Genomic DNA, 23,360 nt, shown 5'->3' on the forward strand with positions numbered 1-23,360 from the left:
CCTCTCAGCTACACCTGTAACCAGTACTTGTGTGTACTTGTGTGTGTGCCCCTGCCAGCCTCCCTTTTCCCTGCCTGGCCTTACCCTAGTCATCAACTCCAACTCTGCACTTTCTCCCATTTTCAACTGATGTTTCATGATCACCCCCCTACACACACACACACACACACACACACACACACACACACACACACACTCCCTGTTCTTCTGCACCAAATACGCTGTTTTGAATGAGGCAGCCTTGAGGATGACCTCTGCAGCTGAACAGACTTTAGCCTGGGATTTCGTGCCATCAATAACTAGTAAGGCAACTCAAGTGCGGCCCCAGTTTTCTCGTCTACACAATGGAGATGTCTTGGGCTCCCCTCACCCCTCACCGGCCCCCAACGGGCCTATGGGGAGATTCAGATACACTTGGCTTGGGAATCTGGCAACAATGCCCTTCTCTCAAATCCATTTGCATCTACTATTCCGCCTCAAGACCAAGGGCCTCCCGAGGAGTGGCGTTCAGGGAAATATTTGGAACAGCCAGCATCCATGTACATGCGTGCCGACAATATGGATTTCACTAATAACAAAAGACGCTTGGCACAGCGTTCGCGAATGGTAATGAAAGCTACAACCCCGTGGATTGAAAATTCCATACAGCTAATTGGTTTTCACCCAACATTGTTAGAAATGTGGGCTGAATTCTTCTGTTTCGCCAACCTTCAGCGGCCCTTGAAGCACGATGAGCTTCTGGAATGGAAGGTTGCTTGGCATTTTTGTTTGGGTCGATGAGTGAAAACTGCGTGGTGGAGTTTGAAATGTAAGTTTTTAAGGGCCCGGGTGGAAAAGTGCTTGCTTTGGAAGCATGAGGACCTGAGCTCTCTCCTCAGAACCCATGGAAAAAGAGCCAAGTGTGTGACGCCCACGGCGGAAGCAGAGACCGGTGGGTCTATGAGGTTCACTGGTCAGCCAGCCCAGCTTGAAAACAATTTTTTACATTTTATTTTATGTGTATGGGTGTGTTACCTGCATGTACCTCTGTGCACCATGTGCATTCCTGGAGCCTGCAGAAGCCGAAAGAGGGCACTGGATTCCCTGATACTGGAGTTACAGAGGGTTGTGAATTGCGGTCTGAGTGCAGGGAACTGAACCTGGGTGCTGTGCAAAAACAGCTCCGCTCTTAACAGCCGAGCTGTCTCTCCAGCCCAGCGGTGGGCCATCTTAATTGTCAAGTTACAGGCCACTGAGAGATAGGGTAAACAACAACAAAAGCTGCAAAGCACCTGAGGAGGGACTGCTGATGCGATCACCTTGTCCTCTGGCCTCCACAAGAACACCTGCACACACACAAATATACACAAAAAAGACACGGGAATGCTGGGGGACAATATCTTCTGCATTAGACCATCCATCCTACAGACGGGATGTGCATTCAAGCCTAATCTGCATTTGAAGCTTGTTCTTGGCTCTTCAGCTGAGGGATCAACAAATCATGACACTGGTCAGCTCTGGCCTGAGCTCTGGGGGAACTAGGAAGCATTTCTCTCCCATAGACAAAGGCGTAGTTGTCGATTCTGTTGGAGATGGAAGGGCAGCGGGGTGTGGGAGGGAGGCCAATGGCAGACAAAGAGCCAATGAATGCAGCAGAATAGACCTCTTGAAAGAGAATTCCACTAGAGGCGACTCCACCCAGATTCTGAGCAGAGAGAGCAGAGAGAGACTCAGCTGCTGTTGCTTCAACAACTCCAGCTGTCTGTCACGATGTAAATAAACCTCCCAGAGCCAGACACATCCACATCCACAGCCTCAGCCACAGCCAGCCACAGCCACAGCCACAGCCACAGCCACAGCCAGCCACAGCCACAGCCACAGCCACAGCCACAGCCACAACCAGCCACAGCCAGCCACAGCCACAGCCACAGCCAGCCACAGCCAGCCACAGCCACAGCCACAGCCAGCCACAGCCACAGCCACAGCCACAACCAGCCACAGCCAGCCACAGCTACAGTCACAGCCACAGCCACAGCCACAGCCAGCCACAGCCACAGCCACAGCCAGCCACAGCCACAGCCACAGCCACAGCCAGCCACAGCCACAGCCACAGCCACAGCCACAACCAGCCACAGCCACAGCCACAGCCACAGCCACAGCCACAGCCACAGCCACAGCCACATCCACATCCACAGTCACAGCCACAGCCAGCCACAGCACAGCCACGGCCACGGCACGGCCACAGCCACAGCCAGCCACAGCCACAGCCACAGCCACAGGTGGCACACACTTGCCATCCTAGCACTTAGAAGACAGGGGTTGGAGGGTTGTGCGTTTGAGGCCAGCCTTGGCTATGTGAAGAACACTCCAGGCTAACCAGAGTGTACAGTCAGACCCTGTCTGGAAAACAACAACAAAAACTAAGAGTTGAAAGGTCGCGTTGCTAAAGGACCCTCTGAAGTCAACGGGACTCAGTCAGATCCTTACCCACAGCGTGGCTAGCAAAGAAAGGACTCTGCTATCAGAGGTGGGTGGTGATCAGTCACGGGCTCTACATGTCATTGCATGGCTGTCCAAGTCATTCTGGGTAGAAAATAACACTGCTTCATCGTGGGGACAATTTTGAGTCTGACACCCAGCAGCAGGTGGTCAATAAGCATCCGGCTAAGCTGCAGCTGGCTTCCCTTCTCCTGCCTCTGCCAAGGCGGCTGTCTCAGGATTGTCCTCTTGGTTGTGGGTAACCTGCCCACCTTCTGGGTGTGTGGAAACACTTGGCTCCCAGCTTTTGAGTCTCGCTGATGCTGGTGGCGTGTGAAGCCTGCGTCTCACTTAGCTTTTCTTACGTAACTGTTCACCCCTGAGTTTGATTAGAAGCAATGTTTGGTTTTTGCATCTGATTCTTCCGTTTCTCTTTTTCTTCCATGGGTCGCACCTCTAGATCCTGGGTGACTCACCTGTAGGCTTGGCTGGGACATTACTGGGGTAATGTGACCCTTTTGTACGTGGTCTCACTCTTCAGCAGGGTAGCCTGGACTTCTTTAGGGCAAAGGGAGGATCAACGCGGCAAGCACATTCACAGGGCCTCTCAGGACCTAACCTTGGGAGTTTTTACAGTGTCCCTTCCATTGTTCCTTTGCTCAAGGAATGTCATAAGGCCCGTGACAGCTATTCTTGGTTGCCAACTTGACCACATCTGGAATTAGCAAAAACCCACAGTGAGTACACCTGTGAGGGATTTTTTTTTTTCTTAATCAAATAATTTGAACTGGAAAGACCCACTTTTAACTGGGATCTTTGAGGTGGGAGGATCCATCTTTAATCTGGGCCACACCTACTGCTTATAAAGAACATGGGAGGAGGAAGCTTGCTCTCTTTGTCTGCTTGCTGGCAAGTCCATTCCTCCACTGACACTGGAGCCTACTTCTTCGGGATTCTGGCATGTACTGGAAACCGGCTGAGACATCCACCCTTGAGGACTTAACAACTACTGGATTCTTTGGACCTCTGTTGGACTAGCTGGACCACAGCTGTAAGCCATTGTAACAAATCACACACACACACACACACACACACACACACACACACACACACACACTTTCATTCTATCAGTTCTATTTCCCTAGAAAACCCTGACTAATACAGGCCTTCCCAGAGCTACAGGAGATGGAAAATAGGGGATTATGGGGCAAAGACATGACTGTAAGAGGCTGTTAATGATAGTCATTAATGAATCGTCCTCTATCTACAAAGCCACCTGTTTTGAGCACATAACTCTGGACAATCCTGCCTATGGCCCCGGTTTGCTCTATGACCCCCACCCCAACCCACCCCACATTTCTTCAAGCCTCACAAGCCATTTGGGTCTTTGGGTCTCTTCCCTTTGAGGTTATAAATTTGACTTCTTTCCTCACCAAGTCTGGCGGAAGATGAACTATCCGGGGAGGTCCCTGTTAGAATAATGCAGACTCTGGAGGAGTAGCATTTGGAATCTCATTATTTCAAGGGTGCGTGACTCACTGGGGTAACGTGTCCAGGAGCATCCCTCCTCTCTGAGTTTCTTCTTTGCTCCTTGGAAACCGAAGTTTCCTGGTTTTCCTCCCACCTCCTGGTCCCCGTCGGCTTGGTGCTGCGCCTGCTTTAGGATGGCTCTTCCCAGGAGCAGACCCAACCCCCACCCTCAAATGTAACACGAATCTTAAAAAGTCTTATTAATAAAAACAAAACAAACAAACAAACAAAAAAACTCAAGAGCCAGGTATCAGGGTAAATTCTAAAAGATTAGAGAGACAGAACAAGCCACAGCTAACCTCCCCTTGCCAACTTCTCAGCCAATCCTGTTTCCTCAAACTGGAAGCCTCTGAGTCCTCACCCGAATGGATGGATCTCAGCTGAACAGCTGCTGAAAGCCTAAAAGCTTAAAACCCTCTAGTTCCTGGTCCTCACGCCTTATATGCCTTTCTGCTTCCTGCCATCACTTGCTGGGATTAAAGTTGTGTGTCACCATGCCTGGCATTTTCCAGTGTGGCTTTGAACTCACAGAGATGGATCTCTGCCTCCCGAATAGTAGGATTAAAGGTGTGTGCTACCACTGCCTAACCTCTATGTTTAATATAGTGGCTGTTCTGTTTCTGACCCCTAGATAAGTTTATTGGGGTACACAATATATCAACCACACTCAAAAGGCCAAGTTTTATGGAGAAGTAGAATAATAGTTTCCTACAGCAAGGAGGGGCCCACAAGTGGGCTGTCTGAGAAGCAGGCTTGATGCAGGGGTTTGGGATACGTCATCTGTTTGGGAGGTGATTTTGGACACACCTGAAAAAGAGTGGACAGGCAAGGTGAGGGAGTGAATGAAGCCGGCACAGGGTCTATTAGCGAGACAGTCACTGCTGAGAACATCTGGGGGTCAGCCCCAGTGGGGTCTCCAGGAGCTGGGATGGAGCACTCTTCAATTGTCCCAGGACAGGTCAAGGAAGCTGTGATGGTTATTCAGTCACCTCATTCGTCATGGCCAAGGAGAGTTAGCCTGCCATTTCTGGCTTACACAAGCCTCAACCTGAGGGAAACCCTTCTGAGGGTGTCTTAGTCCATTTGTGTTGCTATAACAAAACATTCGAAGCTCGGAATTTGTAAAGAAAAGAGGCTCATGATTACTCATGATTCTGGTAGCTGAGCAGTCAGAACCATAAGGTGTCTGGCATCTGGTGGGCTTTCCCCGCCACCCTGGTTGCATCACAATGTAGAAAAACAGAAAAGGAAACAACCAAGCAGCCACATGCAGGAGAGACCACGTGATGAGCCAGGAAACCGGAGGTGGGAGGGGCCGACTACTTGCTCTCAACAGCTCCCTCTGGTGGTACTTCTTCCTGGGTGTTTAGCAGCCACCGTGTAGGTGACACATCTGAATCTAGCTGACCACCCTTTCTTTCCTACCCTGGGCTCAACTCAACTTCTCTTATCCCCAGTCCTTGGTTTGGGTACGACTCCACCAGCTAGGCTCCAGCTAGGTATGATCAGAGAGCTCTGGGCTCTTAGCGGTGGTGATTGGCTTGGGGTTGGACACATGACCCAGACTTGGCCAATCAGAGTACCTCACTGTCTAGTTCCAGGGTTCCCAGTCCTAAGGCAAGCAGCTCCAGGGGGCTGTGGGGTTACATGGCATTTTGTGTCTGGGACCTAGCTCTAGCTCCAGACACTTAGTAACTTTCTGTTGAGTAAATGAACATAAAATATTAATTGACAGGTCTGAATACTGGATGCTCTAATAATTAATGCATCGAGTATTTTAAAAATATTTAATCATCTGAGTGGATTAAAAATGTTCCCTGAATGCTTTTCTAAAATATTACCACTTTCACCATTAGCAAGATTTCAGAGTCAACCAGCCCTGCAGAGGAAGATTTAGTAATCAAATCCAAGAGTGGAATCCGAGGCTCGTGAGACTTCACCTTATTTGGACAGACGTTGAACAGACTCCGTGGTCTATCTTGTCATAGCCGTGTGCCTTTTTTTAAGGGAATCCAGCGAGGGGCATTTGCTAATTACATTAAGTTATTCCTTAATCCTTCTGGTCCTGAGTGGATTCTGGAAATAACAGGCCCTGACATCGTGGAAAGTTGCACCTTCCACTGTGCCTGAGCTGTCTGTCCCTTTCTTGCCTCTCTTCACTAAGTGTCTCTCGGGTGGATTTGAAAGGCGTTTGAGCCTGGCTGCCCAACTAAGTGATTCACTCTGCTCATATGGTGCCGTCTCCTCAGACTGCCTTAGCTTTAGATATATACTCCCCCACCTCCCATCCCACTCCCTCCACCCCACCCCTGCCCTGTGGACCTTATCAAACCCTTTCATAGTGCCCACAGCCTTCTGGCCTTTAAAAGAAAAAAGTTACTTTGTCATATTGAAAAGTATGTCTTTGATGTATGTCATCCACTCAAGCTCATGAATGTAAATTAGTTTCTTCAAATCTCTCCTCACCCAATTCTTCCTTTTTCCCACAAAAGTAGTTTTATGAATTTGCTAGCATAACATGTTCACTTTCAAAAATCCAGTAAAATTTAGAAAAGGATAAAGAGAAATTGTATTTATATTGTGTGTGCTGGTTAAATTTTTGTCAACTTGACATAAGCTGAGTTATCTGGGAAGAGAGAACCTGAGAAAATGTCTGTATTAGATTATCCTGTAGGCAAGTCTATGGGGCATTGTTTTTTTTTATCAATAATCAATGTAAGAGGGCTCAGCCCATGGTGGGCAGTGCCACGCCTAGACAAGTGGTCCTGGATTGTACTTTTAAAAAGCAAGTTGAGCAGGCCATGAGGAATGAGCTGGTTATCAGTGTTCCTCCATGGACTTTGCTTCAATTTCTGCCTCCAAGTCCTTCCTTGAGTCTTTGCCCTGCCTTCCTTTCATGGACAACTATAAACTGTAAGAAAAAATAAACCCATTCCTCCTCAGGTTGCTTTTGTCCGTGTGTTTATTATAGCAACAGCAAACAAACAAGAACATGGTTACTAATGCCAGAGAGGCTACCTTCATTAAGAGATCCATGTATTTGCTATTCACGTCTTAGTCTAGTTCTCTCCAAAATGTTTTGTCTTTAAAAGATCTCCATGGTTGTGTAACTTGCTTAAAGAAAGCCACGCTGTGAGAATTTAGAAAAACAAAAGCAATTCTGAAGTACGTGTGTCCCTGTGTTCACCAGTGTTCATATGCATGTGTACACATGTGTGTGGAAGCCAGCAGCCAACATCAGGTGTCTTCTTCAGTCACTTTCCAGTGTAGTTTTTGAGACAAGGTCTTTGTCTCGACTTAGAGCTCACAGATCTAGCTAGACTGGCTGGCCAGCAAGCCCCAGGGCTCCGCCTGTCTTCGAGTCCCCAGTGCTGGAATTATAGATGGCACCTAGCTTTTTTATGTGGGTGCTGAGGATCTGAACTTGGGTTCTCATGCCTGTACAGCAGCCCTTGACCGACTGTGAAGCGACCATCTCCTCTTATAGAAGGACTGACCTCGTGGCAGGGTCCATTAGCCTTGCCGAAAGACCAGGCCTCAGTTCAGTTTCACCACCTCATGGTGACCAAAGATAACCATCCCACCCTGAAGCTGCAAAGTCCCTGACTCCCAACCGATCCCCTGTCCACTCATTGCTACTAGGTTCAAACCCACCAATCAGCCCAAAAGGTCCAGTCCCTATATCCTGGAATTCCTGTTTAAAAGGAGCTTGCTCGTTTCTCTCATGGTCATGGCCACTTTACTTAAATGGTTGACCCCCACATGTGGGAATGTTGTCTTGAGAAATAAAGGCTCCTGTTAATTGCATATGTGAGTGGTAGTCTTTATGGAGTGATCTGTGGGCCCTAACAACTGTGCCGTCTCCCCAGTCCCCCAGAAACACCTTTCTAGAGGCTCCATCAATCCTCTGCCTCCTCCTCCAGTTTGGCCCTTTCTAGATAGGAAATCCTGAGTTGGTTCTAGCATGCAGGGGATGCTAAGCCACTGCACCTTCTGCTCTCAACAGTGCCTGATTGCCAGGCAGCCCCTTATCAGCCTGCCTGAAAGGCAGGGGAGGCTTTACCCAGACTCATGTTAACATCTATGCTCGCTCTTCTCAGTGGACCCAGGATAATGACCAGGTCCTGGCCTGCTTCATTTTAAGGACCCCTGCCACTTCCTAATCATAGCTCAGAGTGTTTGAAGGGTCCCTTATGGAGCAGCCCCAGCAAAAGCAGAGAACATGACTGGTTATAGTTCCATGAGCGTTTCCTGTGCAAGCTTCTCTGACCACAGCTTCTCTTCTGGAACTGTATTTAATGTCAGATCCTGCTTCTCAGCCTCTGAAAAATCAGATTGCTGTCTTCTACATTTACTCTAGCTGATGGTATTTTCCTGTTAATTGAGCATCATGTCATGGTCTTCTTGTTTTCACCCAAAATGTTTTAATGAATTTGCTTCACTCTTTCAATTTTCAAAAAAAAAAAAAAAAATTGATTAAATTCCTTAATATTCTGAACATAGATTTGGATTTTTTCCTTGTTATATATTGTGCCTCTAGAGACATGTTTGATTGTCTTGTCATTTTGACACTGATTTACCAAAATGAACTTCCTGTGAGAATGCAGTTGCAGAGAAATGGTTCTGCTCTCAGAGCAGATAATTTCCATTATTTTGATTTTCCCCAGTCTGGGACCTTATGGAATGCACACTAAAAACTGTAGTAGCTACCGTCTGCAGCCAACTGGGTCTGCACATATTCCTAATGTAAACGATTGCTCACTTGTTTGGAGCTAGGCAACTTGGTTTAGAAATATCATTTTTATTTTTTATATTGGTATACTGCCGAGTACCAAGATAAACATAGCTTGGACTAAAGGCTTATTTAGATATTTACTCAATCTCGCATCTTGCTAGTCTTTAGTTTTGAGAAATTTTTCTTGTTACCTCTGAGATCATTTGTCCTGTAAATAGAGCCAAAATATGCTCAAGAGCAACACGAAACTAATCAAAGAAAGAAAAAAAAAAAACAACAGTGCACTTGAGGTCACGCTTGCTTAAAATACGAGGCTGTCAGAAAGCATCCCATTCCATTTGCATCTTCACCGCCTCCCATCCCTTTTGGAAGCAGAACAGCTTCCATACATTTCAAATAAGTTTATTTATCTGTATGATCATTTCCCTTAGCTGTGGAATAATGTTCTGCAAGAACTTGACTACACTAGACCATGGGATAAGAGGCTAGGCACAGCCAGGCAGAATGATGGGCGACTGAAGCAGGTCTACCAAGTCACAACTCCTTTATGGTGAAGACCCGGTGGGGACATGTGCTCTTCCTATGACATAAATGCTGTCAGCTATGACCTTTGTCAGAGGAAGGCAGCTAGCCAAGAAAAGCCCAGATTTCTTTCTTCTCATCTCTCTTTGAATGTCCCTGGAAGCCACACTTTCATCTCTACCGTTTCCATCCATCGAATCTGTGGATTTCCACCCTGCCTCTGCATCTACCCTACCTGGACCAGTCCATTCCTAGAGTGCTGCTGGTCTTAAGGCACAAACATGATTATGCCAGTACGTTCTTCCCACAGAATTGTCTCATTCTGTTAGCATAAAGTGTAGTTTGTACAGGGTAGGGCCCAGCCTCCCGCCCCCAGCTCACCCATCTCCCATCCCATCTCATGGTCCAGCTTCACCTTCCTCTTTCTGGTACCTCAAAAGCTCTATGCTCCACTTGTCTCCCTCCAAGTTGGGTCCCTTTATGGCAGCATCTCATACAACCGTATAGACTTCTTTCTTGCAGAGCACTCTGTTTGTAATGAAGTGGGCATCATCTCTTTGATTATTGTAGGGCCCACCAGAGAAGAAAACCCATTTTTTTTACCAGGACCAAACACTAGGGTGTGGTTAATTGGTAAAACTTAAGCAGTCAAGGTTAGGCTATCAACTGTTAATATCTCCACTTCACAAATTGGTTATGCTTGAGTCTTGCCACCAAGGAATTTACCTCCTGAGTAAATTCCCGTCACAGCAGTGTGGTAAATGTTAACCAAATTCTATTATATTTACTCTGTAAATTGCCTTGGCTTAAACTCTGCCTCAGTAGCTGGTCCTACTATCTTTTGTCTTGGAGTTTGAGCAAGGCCCTGGGCTGAGTTCCCAGTGCCACAACAAACATAAACAACAGCAACCACCAACAAATTAAAAGGAGGGGGCTTTTAACTTGTGTGGCTGTGTACCACTTTAGTCCCAGCACTTGAGGGTAAGAGGCAGGTGGATCTCTATGAGTTCAAGGTGTACATGGAGACTTCCACGCCATCCAAGGCTCACTGTGACAAATTACTGGACATGGCTGATGTAGGGACTATTAGTCTGCCTGGGCTTTGTGGACCCCAATCGTTCTGTGATAACAAGATCCACACAAATGCCAGCTTAGTCTCCAGAGGCTGACAGTCCTGCAGATCCTTTGGGATGCTCCCTGAGGATGCAGCCCTATGTGGGCTCCCACTGCCAAACAAGAGTTTAGTTGAGGGAGGGTGGGGATGGGCTTCCTGCCATCTTCCTGCCCTGGCACTCCAGGTGACTGACCACAGGCTAAGGCCTGTCCTCTGTGAATTACAGCAAGTGACATAAATAGCTAACCTCCTCTGAAAGGTGTAGCAGCGCCATCTGCCCGAGGGCCTGCCACTACCTGACAGGCACATGTTCTGCAGGACTGTGTCCTCAGACAAACCAGAAGCCACGTAGGCAGGGCTTCCTCTGAGGGGCTCAGGCAGAACCTAGTTACGAGTTCACTGAAGGAGACAGGAACTTGGAGGAGAGGCGAGTGAGAATGAACCCAGTTGCTGGGCCAGGTACCAGTCTGAGCAGGAGGGTGGGCAGTTTTCATCTGACTGAACAGCAAATGCCTCCGAGGCTCCTTGGTCCTCAAGCCAGAGCCAGGTTGAGTCATGGGGTGAAGTGGTGAGCAGTCCCACTGAACAGGTGGAGTAGCCCCTTTCTATCTGAGTGTCTGAGGGGTTTGCCTCCTCATCTGGGTTATTTCCTTATCTGAGTGCATCGCTCTGAAGGGGAAACTGACTCTCATAGTCTCCTGCAGCCTGCAAGGTTCCCTGGAACCCTCCTTGCATCCTGCTCAGGAAGTCTGACAGATGTCGGGGATCTGTGCATTTCAGGAACTCTGCAGGAGATTCTGATTTGCATCAGGGCTGAAAGTCCCAGTGCTAGATGACCTATCCCCAAAGGCTCTTTCAACTCAAGCATTCCATTGTCTGAAGTGTAAGGAGACAGGCATAAGAATGCATGGAGGATCAGCATTCAGCTCATGTGAATCACACACTTCCGGTTGCTTGTTAACGCCCCAGGGGGTCATCAATGGCAAATGAGCTTATGGAAGGCTGGGTCTCTGGGTCACCAAGACAGTATTTCCTCCCATGTTTGATGATCACTTCACCCAAACACTGGGGGTTTGAAGTCTGTCAGCCTAACACCTTCCAAAACTCTGAATCTGTCTGGAGTCAGATGGGTATTGCTTTCCAGTTCCGCAGACACACCATACTGTATTACTCACAGACAACCCGACCCTCTGTGCTACCTGCCTGAACTGGATTCCAGTAAGCACACAGCCTGGAGTTTCTCCAGGAAGCATTTGAATATGTAGGTCTGGAGCTCAAAAGACAGGTTTGGCTAGAGATAGAAGCCGAGAGAGGCAGGGAGCATTTAGGCCATGATTCATATCACCTCTTCGAACCTTCCAGTCTCTCAACTCAGCCTCCTCAGTACCTGATTCACTTTCCTTTCTCACCAGCACCAAGCATTGCCATCATTCCCTCCTGCCACAGAGGGAGTCATCAGTCCCTTGTGGAAGCCTGAGAACTCCTATTTCAGTCCCCCTCTCCCTCATTCTGTCACGAGACTTTCTGCCAAAAGTCTCTTGAGTTCATCAGACTGTTTTCCATCTTCTCTGTGGCCACTGTGGTCCAAGCCACCAACATCTTTGCCAGGAGGGTAGAGTGGCCTTGGTGCTCTCTCTGCAGGCATTATTGTCTTCCATGGCACCTACTGTTCCATTCCCAACCATTGATCATTTCACTGACCAATCCCCATCTTGCCTCTGCCTTGCATGCATGCACTTCCTTCCCATTGCCTAGGATAAAGGCTAAGCTCATTCACAAAGCCCTTCCCAGTCCAGCTCCTGTCTCCTCTGAAGTCTATGTTCCAGCCGATGGGAACTCCACTGTCACCACGAATAGCTTTTCTGTCTCTGGCTTTTCTTTCTCCTGGTCACTTGGGTGACTCCTGTATCTTTTTAACATCTCATTTTAAGCTGTCAGGTCTCTGAAAAACCATCCCTGTTTCCTCAAGTAGGACCCTCCCCCTGCCCCTCGTTGACGCTTTGACCTGGCAGAAGCCCTGTGCTTAGCCTGATGTTAGTTCATCACATCACACGGGGATTGAATCTGATCACGGATTTGGCTTGAGATTGACACTGTATGTAGAAGGGCCCTCCCCCTCTCCAGCTGTTTGCTTCTTCCTCTTCCTCATCTCGGACATGCTGGGGATGTAATAGGTACACAGTTAGATTTGCTGAAGATGGAAAAATAATGTATGGGAGAGAAGACAGTAAGAACAGAAGGGGAAAAGCATGACTTTCTTTTGCAACCACAAGGGGAAAAGCTAACATCTTGCCAAGGGAAGAAGCTAACATCTTGCCAAGGGAAAGGTAACAGCCTATAGGAAGGTTTTATTTGTGGGAACATAACAAATACCATACATATATGAACTCTGAGAAAAAGAAAAGCAACACTAGAGTTTCTCAGCCTGTGGCCCCCACCAATCCAGTCAGCCTGGCGTGTGAAGTTTTGAACATGGTGTGTGTTGTTTCAGGGTGAGGACACCGCTCTGAAGTCACAGTAATGACTGTGTTAGTTACTCAGCGGCGCTCTTACTCTGCGAGGAAATGTCACGAAACAAGACAGAATCCACTAACAAGAGTTTTATTAAGATGAGAGAAAAGGACAGACAAGTGCTCAGGCCTGCGGAAGAGACACGTGTGTGGAGAAGAAGAAAGAAAGAGGAAGCCGGGAATATGGTGCTGGCTTATCAAGACTGGGTGGCACACACGTACACAGGTCGATGTGGCTACTCCATGCATGCGCAGATCACATGGTTGCCTTGCACGCTCTTATACAACCATACAAAGCCACAGGGTCTTGGTCATATGAGTCGCCTTGACCCGGAAATGGCTATTTTGACCTGGAACTGGCTAGGCAGAAGTGTCTAGGTCTGCCGGGCATGTGCAAACATGCCCAACCATGGGGACGTGTTGTGAATCCATCAGACTGCAGTGTAAGGGTTATGGCTCCTGCTAGGTTGCCACACTAAATACACACACACACACACACACACACACACACACACACACACACAACCAAGCACACACTGTGGTGTTAAGGAAGGTGCATGGATATGAGAGGAGTTAGGTAGATTTGTTGAGTGATCATCAAAATACATTGTTTCTCGAATAATTTAAAACATTTTAAAAAAATGTAGTCCATCTACTGACCTTAGATGCAGACTTTTTTTTTTCTGTTAGTTTCGCCATCTAAAATTTCCAAATGGTGGAGGGAGAGGATGTGAACTTGCATCAAGAGAGCCCAGAGTTTGAGGCCAAGCCTGGCACCTCTGAATGCAAATCACTAGGCTTTATTTCCCTCCCGGTAAAGTGTAGGGGGTGGGGAGCGGGGAGCAAATGCTGTTTGGAAAACTGAAGAAACATCAGGGAGCACAGGCTTGCGTATCCCGGGTGCTCAGTCGCTGCTGTGTTTCAATGTGGCAGGGTCAATTATTTAAGAGCATCCCAGCTGTGCTCACACGCAAACAAGGCGCTCATGAAATATTTCAGTCCTGGAGGGAAGAGATACCGTTTCTCTGCTCTCTGCTCAACAGAGAGGGAAATGTGGCCTAGCCTAGAAAAGCCACAGAGAAGCTCTGGAATTGGAATGGGGCTCTGATTCTCAGTGGATCTTGGAGACTGAGCACAAAGCAAGGCTCTTTTCAGTTAGTTTTTCCTCTGCAACGCCATGGATGTCTGCGTCATTCTGGATCCCTGCATTGAAATTTATGTTTAGTATGAGGGACTCTAGAGATGGGGCCCATGAAGTTGATAAGGGTGGTAAGTTGATAAGGTGGTGAGGGCAGAGCCTCATGAACAGAATTAATGCCCTATGACCTAGACCTGGGAGAGTACCTTCACTCATGTCCTGCACACATTAAAGATGTCTGTGAAGTAGTGAGTGGACTCTCACCAGACCCCAGTCTGTTGGCATCTTGATCTGAGATGCCATGGTGTAGGCAGAAATTTCTGTCCTTCAAGCCAGTCCTAAGTAACTACACAGAGGCTTAATATTATCTATAAATGCTCAGCCAATAGCTCAGGCTAGTTACTAGCTCTTTTTAAAAAATATATTTTATTTATTTATTATGTATACAGTGTTCTGTCTGCATGCCAGAAGAGGTCACCAGACCTCATTATATGTGGTTGTGAGCCACCATGTGGTTGCTGGGAATTGAACTCAGGTCCTCTGGAAGAACAGGCAGTGCTCTTAACCTCTGAGCCATCTCTCCAGCCCCCAAGCTAACTCTTATATTTTAAATTCATCCATATTTCTACTCTACCCTCTGCCACATGGCTCATGGCGTATTACCTCATTTTCTACATGTTCTGCTTCCCCTGCATCTGTTGGTATCCTCTGACTCTGCCCATTTTCCTCCCAGCATTCTCCCTGCCCTGAAAATCCTAGCTATTGGCCAATCAGCTTTTTATTAAACCAATTTGAGTGACAAATCTTTACAGTGTATAAAAGGATTATTCCACAGCATCCCAGATGTCAGAACTGTATGAAATGAACGTCTTGTGTTTATAAGCCACCCAGGCTATGACACTTTCGTAACAGTACCTGAACAGACAATGACATGATATTCCTGAGGAAGATACAGAGAAGGAAAGCCAGAGACAAGACCAAAGAGCCTCATTTAGATCTTTTTTTTCAGTCATTTTAAAACATTTTTTTCTTTCAAAAGTAAATTGTGTTCAGTTGGAAACATTCATAGTGCTAAAAGAAAGAGTTTTAAATCTTAGACATCACTGAAAACAGTTTGCTGTTCATCCTTTCAAAGTTTTTTTCTAGGCAATTTGAACATACACCATGTTCTTATGTAACAAAAGAGTTTACCCAGGATGGTACAGTAGAACTGTTCTGTAAGGGTCTTTCTCATTGGACAGCTTTCCACGTGGGAAAGTAAACAGTATCCAGTGTTTCCCTGGGTGACAGTGGTGGACAACAGGGTGACTGAGTACAAGCCCCTCACAGGCCACTCTGAAACTTAGAGTCATCTTTTGTCACTCGACCTCCAGGGAACAATTTGAGAGTGAAACCTTTACACCACCCATAATTGTTCCTTACAGAGAGTCTTCCCATTCATTCTTTGCAAGGGCAGTAGGAAATGCTTAAATCACAGCAGCAATGGTCTTCAGTAACTCAGACAATGCTTTTCCTTCCCATCCTGTTTGATCTTGATTGTTGGTTTATTTTTAGTTCTTTGACAATTTCGTCCAATGATCATGTTCATTCTTCCTCCCCTTCTTGCCAAATTCATCTCCCCCTTCCCTTCCCACCCAACTTTGTGTCTTTTTTTTTTCTTTCTAGATAGGCCAATTTGTGCTGCCCAAATATCTTGCCTTCCTTCAGAACACGGTCAGCTTATCGAGGACTAAATTCTTAGAGAAAACTGACCCTTCATTTCTCAGCAGCTAACACTCACCAACAGGCCCTCTGTGAGGGGTGGAACTGTGCTGAATTCCTCTCTAGGCTGGAATTTGGTCCTCCAAGCTACGTCAAATGTCACTTCATTTCTTGTCAACAAGCAAAACATTAGTGAGATTCAGCCCCTGTTCTAAAAAAGATCACAATCTAGAGGCAGAGATAAAGGATACAGTAACTTCTTACAGTGGTTTTCTCTTTCATTTAGTGCAGAAAAACCTAACTCTTGATGAGAAGGAAAAACAGGTGTGAAGGTTAATTTTGATTGTAAAACTGTTACAATCTAGAATCATCTTGGAAGGCAGTCTCAATGAGGTATTGTCTAGATCAGTTTGACCTATGGGCATGTCTGTGGGGGGGTTGATGTAAGAAGACCCAGCCCACTGTGGGTGGTACCATTCTCTGGGCATGGGACACAATATAGAGCTGAGCACGGGCAAGCATGCATTCATGCATTTCTCTCTGTTTTTGGCTATGGATGTGACTAGCTATTTCAAGCTCATGATACCTTAACTTCTTTGCAGTGATGGACTATAACCTGGAATTATGAGCTAAAATCTTTCTAAGTTGTTTTTTATTTGCATGTATTATCACAACAGAAACAAAACTAGACAAGTTGACAGAATTAAAGTAGCCTATTTTAGTGAGGGATCATTATGTCTAGGAACTATGGTACAATAAGCGACAAACATTCATCTTTTTAAAAAAGGAGGTTTCATTTTTTATCTATGTATATACTTGGAGGTGGGTATGTGCACATGAATGTAATAGCCATGGAGGCCAGAAGAGGGCATCAAATACCCTGGAGCTGGAGTAACAGCCACCTGACATGGGACTCAGAAACCAAACTTGTGTCCTCTGGAAGAACATGAGCTTTTAACCCCTGAGCCATCTCTCTAGCCCTAACATTGGCCTTTAAATGTTCATAGTCAGACTATGGAGACTATGGTCCTAGACATCACATTGTTGTAGAACTTGAGATATAGAGAAGTTAAATATCTTGTTCAAAGGATTTCATGTAGGAAGTGATGGAACTGGGGTTCCCAAGCTGCTGAACACACAGCCTTTGGATTAGGAGGTGGAGTTGGTGTTGTGGTTACCTAGAATAAACATTGCGATTTCACTTTCCAGGTACTGTGGCCTGAAAACCAGCTTGCTGACATCCCCCCTGGTGGGGTTCATGGTGACCAATCAGTGCAAGTACCACACACCCATCAGCTTCCCTCAGATCCCAGTGGCTGCCCTGGCTGTGGAGAAAGTGGGTCGCTCCAGTGTATGCTACCGACTGGTTCTGTTTCCTCCTAAGCCCACCAAGGAGCTGCCTTCAGTAGATCACCGTGACCTCACAGATGGTTTTTTCTTAGGCCACCCTAAATTAGCACAGTTTGACACTCTGGCATGTACCACAGGGTCTTCAGTCCATGTCTTTGTGAATCCAGCCACTGGGAAACCAGAGAGCCTTCCAGAAGACTTCAGGAACAGTCTCCAGAAACTGATGAGTCCAGCATAGTGTGGACTATCTAACACTGTACATGGAATTCATCACGTCATAAAATAAAGTTTAGGTTGTTCTCTGTGCATTTTTGTTTTTAATTCTTTAGCATATATTTTTGCCCTTAAAATGGCTGTCAATTCCTTAAACGATTTTATAACAGTCATCTAAAGTCATAGTGGAATACCTCCTTGGGTCAGCCCTGTAGCCAGGTACTTTACACAATTTATCACACAGAGCAGCTCACAACTATGCAATGAGGAGGCAACATTCTAACCCTTTTACAAGAAGTGGATAGTAAGGTTTACAGACAGAAGCCATTTGACTCTGTGAAACTACCATACTCCTAACTCACACTCTCAACTATGGATATAATAAGATAAAAAGGGAGATTATGGAATCTACTTTTAAAAAGGAACTATTTGTTTTAAATAAGATAAGTAATGAAAATTTTTTGGTCTGAGCTTATCAGATGTTACTGGACTGGTCATTGTTAATATATATAATGGAGTTTTTATCTGAATCTGTCAAATGTTAATGGACTAGATATCATTAATGTAATTTTTGGTTGTATATATTGTATATACTTATTGGATAGTTTTTCTTTTATTAGTTATAAGCTTTTTTAATTTTAGACAAAAAGAGAGGAAATGTGGTGGTATTGTGTTCCCAAAATATTGTGTACTCTAATAAATTTATCTGGGTCAGAGAACAGACAGCCACTAGATACAAAGGCTAGATAATGGTGGCACTCACGCCTTTAATCCTAGCATTCCAGAGATAGAAATCCTCTGGATCTCTGTGAGTTCAAGGCCACACTGGAAATAGCCAAGCATGGTGACATACACCTTTAATCCAGAAAGCCAGCCTTTAATCCCAGGGAGTGGTGGTAGAAAGCAGAAAGATATATAAGCGTGAGGACCAGAAACTAGAAGCTTTTGGCTGGTTAAGCATTTGGCTGGTTAAGCATTCAGGCTTTGAGCAGTAATTCAGCTGAGACCATTCGGATGAGGATCAGAGCTCCAGTCTGAGGAACAAGACCAGCTGAGGATCCGGCGAGGTGAGATAGCTGTGGCTTGTTCTGTCTCTCTGATCTACTAGCATGAACCCCAATAACTCGCCTCGGGTTTGATTTTATTAATAAGAACCTTTAAGATTCCTGCTACACTCAACCTTGGCACTGATATCCACCCACCCATGCAGCCCTCAACCTTAAGCAAACCCAGAGTCATGAAGGTGGCCATTTCCACATAATGGCCCTCACTGCCTGCAGGCCAGCTGCTCTGCTAGCCTCTCTACATCCAATGAAAGTCTTTACTTTTTTTGCTGTATCTTACAGGCTTTGTTATCTGTTTCCCATGGTTTGGTTTCATTAATCCAATTTGACTCATTACATGTCCTTAGCTTCTTTCAGTAAACAGACATCTGATTTTTTTTTTTTTTTTTTTTTTTTTTTTTTTTTTTTTTTTTTTTCCAGTGTAAACTATGAGACTGGAAAACTCGTCTTTCTTTTTCATATACTTAAAACAACAAAATGACAAACCTTTGATACTTCTCTGGCACATCCTTAGCCTGTGTCTGCCACCAACGTCATGGGTGGAAACCACCAACTAACTGAATGAAATCAATCTCTGATGCTGAAATATGTGAAGGCCATCCTGTGGTGTGATAGTAAAAACGGCCACCTGTGCCACATGCTGATCATGCCTGATGCTTATGAGTGCTCTAAGGAGCAGACGGTGTCTTCACCATTTTCAGATGAGAATGCTCAGCCACTAAAGATGATGCTGGGAAACGGGGAGGGGATCCAGTATAAGATCTGCCTCTGCCTCGACCTGACAGGACAAACTCTAGGTTTGGTCTCTGGGCCTGTGTCCACATCTGGAAAAGAAGGTCTCTCATGACCTTTCCCAGGTGAATCCCTGAATGCTTTTTAAGCAAATAGAGACTCTTTAGTCACCTGTGGAATTGAGTGCCAAACCCCGGCCATGCACGATATATGATATACATAGAACACATGCTATTCCTTTGTCATTAAAGCTATTCAGTTTTGCCTAGGTAAATGGTGCCTACGTTCACGTGCAGGTGTGCATTTGTGTATGTGCGTTGATGATCATGTGGAGGCCCAAAGACAACCTAATTGTCTTCCTCAGGAATGTCATCCCCCCGCTTTGACACAGGGTCTCTCTGTGTCAAAGGCCTGGAGCTCGCCCATTAGACTAGTCTGTCTGGCCAGTGAGCCTCAGGATCCCCCTGTCTCTGCCTCTGGGTCCTAGGATTACTAAGCGCCGTGGTTTGAATGAAAATGGCCCCCATAGGCTGATGATTTGAATGCTTGGTCACCGGGGAGTGGGACTGTTTGAGGTGAATTAGGAGCCACTTCACTGGGAGTGGGCTGTGAGGTTTAAGATACCCACGCCAGGCCCAGTGTCTCCGTTTGCCTGCTGCCTGTGGACCACTGATGTAAGGCTCTCAGCTACTTCTCCAGCACCCCGCTTGCCTGCCTGTTATCATGCTCCCGCATGATGGTCATGGACAATCCTCTAAAACTGTAAGTAAGCCCCCAGTTAAATGTTTTCTTCTACAGGTTGCCTGGGTCATGTGTCTCTTCACAGCAATAGAACAGTAACTAAGACCCAAGCCCACATCCTTCTCCCGGCAGTTTTTAAGGGTTTGCGTTCAGGACCTTAGGATAATGAGGCGAACACTTTACCGACGGAGCCGTCTCCCTAGCCCTGGACCCATCTTTCTGTCACACGGACTCTTCATCTCATCACAGTGGTCCTGGGTTTCTATGCTGCGCCATGCTCTGCCACCAGCTTTTAAACAGTGTGGTGATTGCAGAGTCTTTCACTGAGGGTCTTACGTCAGAGTCGATGCAAAAGAATGACTAAGAGAACAGAGTTTACCCTGAGCAAGACCTGGACCTCTATCCTGAATCTGCCTCCTGTGCAGGAAAACCGCAAGTCCTGGGTAACCCAGCACAGCCCTGAGGGTCCTAGTGTTGTGGCACACCCTCCCTTGACACTTAAGGATCCTAGAATGGGGACAAAGATGGAAAGCAGGCTATGGGTCACTCCACCATGTTTCTTCCTATCAGTGGGCGTCATGTAGCTTATATGTGTGTTTGTTCTTACTTCCATCACAAAATACATCAATCTGGATCATTTATAAAGAATTCTCACTCTTCTCATGGCTGAGACGTCCAAGATCAAGGCACAGGCCGCTATCTATTGAGCTGCCTTCTGCTTCCACACTGGGATCTTGTGTGTCCTCACATCATGAAAGAGTTGATGGTCAAGGGGGGCTGGCTGGTTCCCTTTTATCTTGTCTCTATGGGCACTGATCCTCTGACTTAACCATCCTCTAAAGAGCCCACGTTTAATGACATTATTAGGTCTCCAGTTTCAGTGTATGAATGTTAAAGGGACACACACAAACCACAGCAGCCTAGAAGGAGACCCTACTGGCTAATTGTATAAACTGGAGGTGCATATACCTGCCATTCTGCAAGATGTACTTGAGAAGTGCTCTGGGGTCATTTGGGCATGAGTTCTGGGTCCTATGGAGACTTGGAGTGTGGCCTCGAAGGGCAGCACTGACCCTGAGTTAGCAAAATCCCTTTGGCCCAGGGACCCCTCCATCCTGAGGAAAAGCACGGCCAAAGCAGGAATGGAGTGGATCTGTGTAAACCCCAGAATGGGCAGAAATAGTGGCTCAGGATTTGGGGAGATATTGGCAAAAGCGTCTCACCTGGGCACTTCTAGTCATCTCTTAACGAGCTGTGTGACTCGAGGCGCTACTTCCCTTTGTACTTCTCTGATTTGAGAAATGGGGACAACGGTGGCATGGTGATCACAGTCCCTGCTCACCAAGGTCTGGCCGTCCCTTCCCTGGTTCCTGGTAGACAACCAGCAGCACTTTCCCAGGAGCACTAAAATGCTACGTGTGCCCACTACACACCTTCAAGGCAGAAAAATACACAGCGGTTACATTGCTCTTCCATGCTTCTATAGGGAATCATTTTCTATTTCACGTGAGAAAAATTACAATGGTAAATAAGGAGCAAGGCATGATGGGATGCATTTGACCTAGTGTGTCCCCTGGAACTCACCAGAACTGAGAGTTGGAACAGTTTCTTTGGAAACAGCCCCAAGATTAGGTAAATTCCATGAGCTGAAGTATGCTGACATACTCTTTCCAACATGAGCCAAAGCCAAGAACATCATGCCACTCACCGGGTTTTAGTGGGCAGTTCTAGCACTATCAACTCATCTTAAGGCTGCAGATAGAGCCAAGTCTCAATTGCATGTTCTTGGAGGAAGCTAGGGTCTTATCATAAAGGTGACTAACTAAACCCAGAGCCTTAAAAAGAGATCGCTGGCTTTGCACTTCTTCACAAGACGTGGTAGCTGGGCTACGTGTAGCTCTTGTTACCGGGCCCTTCCGAGCAGGTCTGACTCCTGTGCTTGCTAACAAGAGACTAACCGCATAATCCGAGCAGGTGAAGAAAAACCACAGACAGTGTGGCTTTTCTAAGTGCCTTTTGTTACACTCGACTTCATTTGAAAACCTACAGCAAGAGACGAGGTACAAAATGTGTGTTCATGTTCTGCTTGGACAGAATATGGCTCCTAGCAATTAATGCTTTCAGTCACATTAAGCATTAAATAATGCCTTGTGACATTACAGTATTGCCCATTACAAATCAATTTTGTAGTGTTTGTTCATAATAAGACTTGAAATGTTACCTAGAAACAAAATATGTTTTCCTTGAAACAGTCAGACCTTATTAGAAATCCAGGGTTTTACAAATCACCATGTTAACAGTTATGTCCCCTGGCTAAGGTTTTCTTTCTTTAAATAGTGTTAAATTCAGCCTCAGACGCTCAAGTCTCTGAATATTAGTCTTCTTGTGTGCACTGGCTTGAAAGGAAAAACTTAACGCTCCAAATGCAGCTACTGTCCTACTATGCACAGCCTAATAAATCAGCCAGGATTCCATTTGCAGGGAAGAATAATGAGTTATTTGCAAAAGAGTTATCAATGTATTTGGGTTGCACGTTACTTTGTCATTTTGTTAAAGTTGGGTTTCCTAATATTTTAAAAAGAAAAAAGGCATCCACTATTGGGCATGATCATACATAGCATTTTAGGAGACTGAGGTAGGCAGATCACAACTTGAAATCAGGGTCAGCCTGGGCAGCTTAGTGAGGGCATGGTTTTAAAGAAAGAGAAGGAAGAGAGGGAGGGAAGAAGAGAAGGAGAGAGAAAGGAAAAGTGGAAGGAAGGGAAAGTGGGAGGGAAGGAGAGAAGGGGAAGGGAAAGGAAGGTGTGTTGGATAGTTTTATGTCAACTTGGCAACAAGCTAGAGTCATTTGGGAAGAGGGAATCTCAACTGAGAAAATGCCCCCAACAGATAGGCCTGTGGTGCGTCCCATTGACTGATGATTGGTGTGGGAGGGCCCAGCTCACAGTGGACAATACCATCTCCGGGCTGTGGTCCTGGGTGCTGTAAGAAAGCAGGCTGAGCAAACCATGAGGAGCAAGCCAGTAAGCAGCACCCCTCCATGGCCTCTGCATCAGCTCCTGTCTCCAAGTTCCTGCCCTGCTTGAGTTCCTGTCCTGACTTCCCTCAGGGAGAGTCTGTGATCTGGAAGTGTAAAATGAAATAAACCCTTTCCTCTCCAAATTGCTTTTGGTTATTGTGTTTTATCACAGCAACAGAAGAGAGGGGAAGAAAGAAAAGAGAGAGGGAACAAGAGAGAAGGGAGGGGAGGGAAAGGCAGTGAGTCAGCAGGAGAAACAGCCTATGTCTAGCTCAGAGGAGTTAGAAGCTTCTAGCCACACACTCATAGTCAGCGGGGAGCAAAGATGTAGACAATACACGAGAACCAGAGACAGTGCAGGTCAACTCAATGCTAAATCGCTGAGATTTTTGCCACTTAGACTTTAATTTGGCCCTGACAGTGTGTGGTGTGCAGACTCCACTATTTCAGTTCTCAGAAGCAGATGACATAGACCACTGCCCTCAATGTGCTTCATGTTTGAGCTTGGAGGGTTGGGTGGGGCCGTGCAAACAA

General features: G+C 46.2%; 1 protein-coding gene across 2 annotated transcripts in view; it reads left to right on the forward strand.

The window, feature by feature from the left end:
• Positions 1-17,627, forward strand: part of LOC114698983 — a 170,251-nt gene extending 152,624 nt beyond the window's left edge. For both annotated transcript variants that reach the window (XM_028877878.2, XM_028877879.2), the window contains one exon: positions 16,917-17,627. In XM_028877878.2, coding sequence (XP_028733711.1) covers positions 16,917-17,295 — 379 coding nt within the window. In that variant the 3' untranslated portion in view covers positions 17,296-17,627. The remainder of the gene's footprint in view (positions 1-16,916) is intronic.
• Positions 17,628-23,360: the final 5,733 nt, after the last annotated feature.

This window comes from Peromyscus leucopus, chromosome 4 (genome assembly GCF_004664715.2).
Source record: "Peromyscus leucopus breed LL Stock chromosome 4, UCI_PerLeu_2.1, whole genome shotgun sequence".
Lineage (NCBI taxonomy): Eukaryota > Metazoa > Chordata > Mammalia > Rodentia > Cricetidae > Peromyscus > Peromyscus leucopus.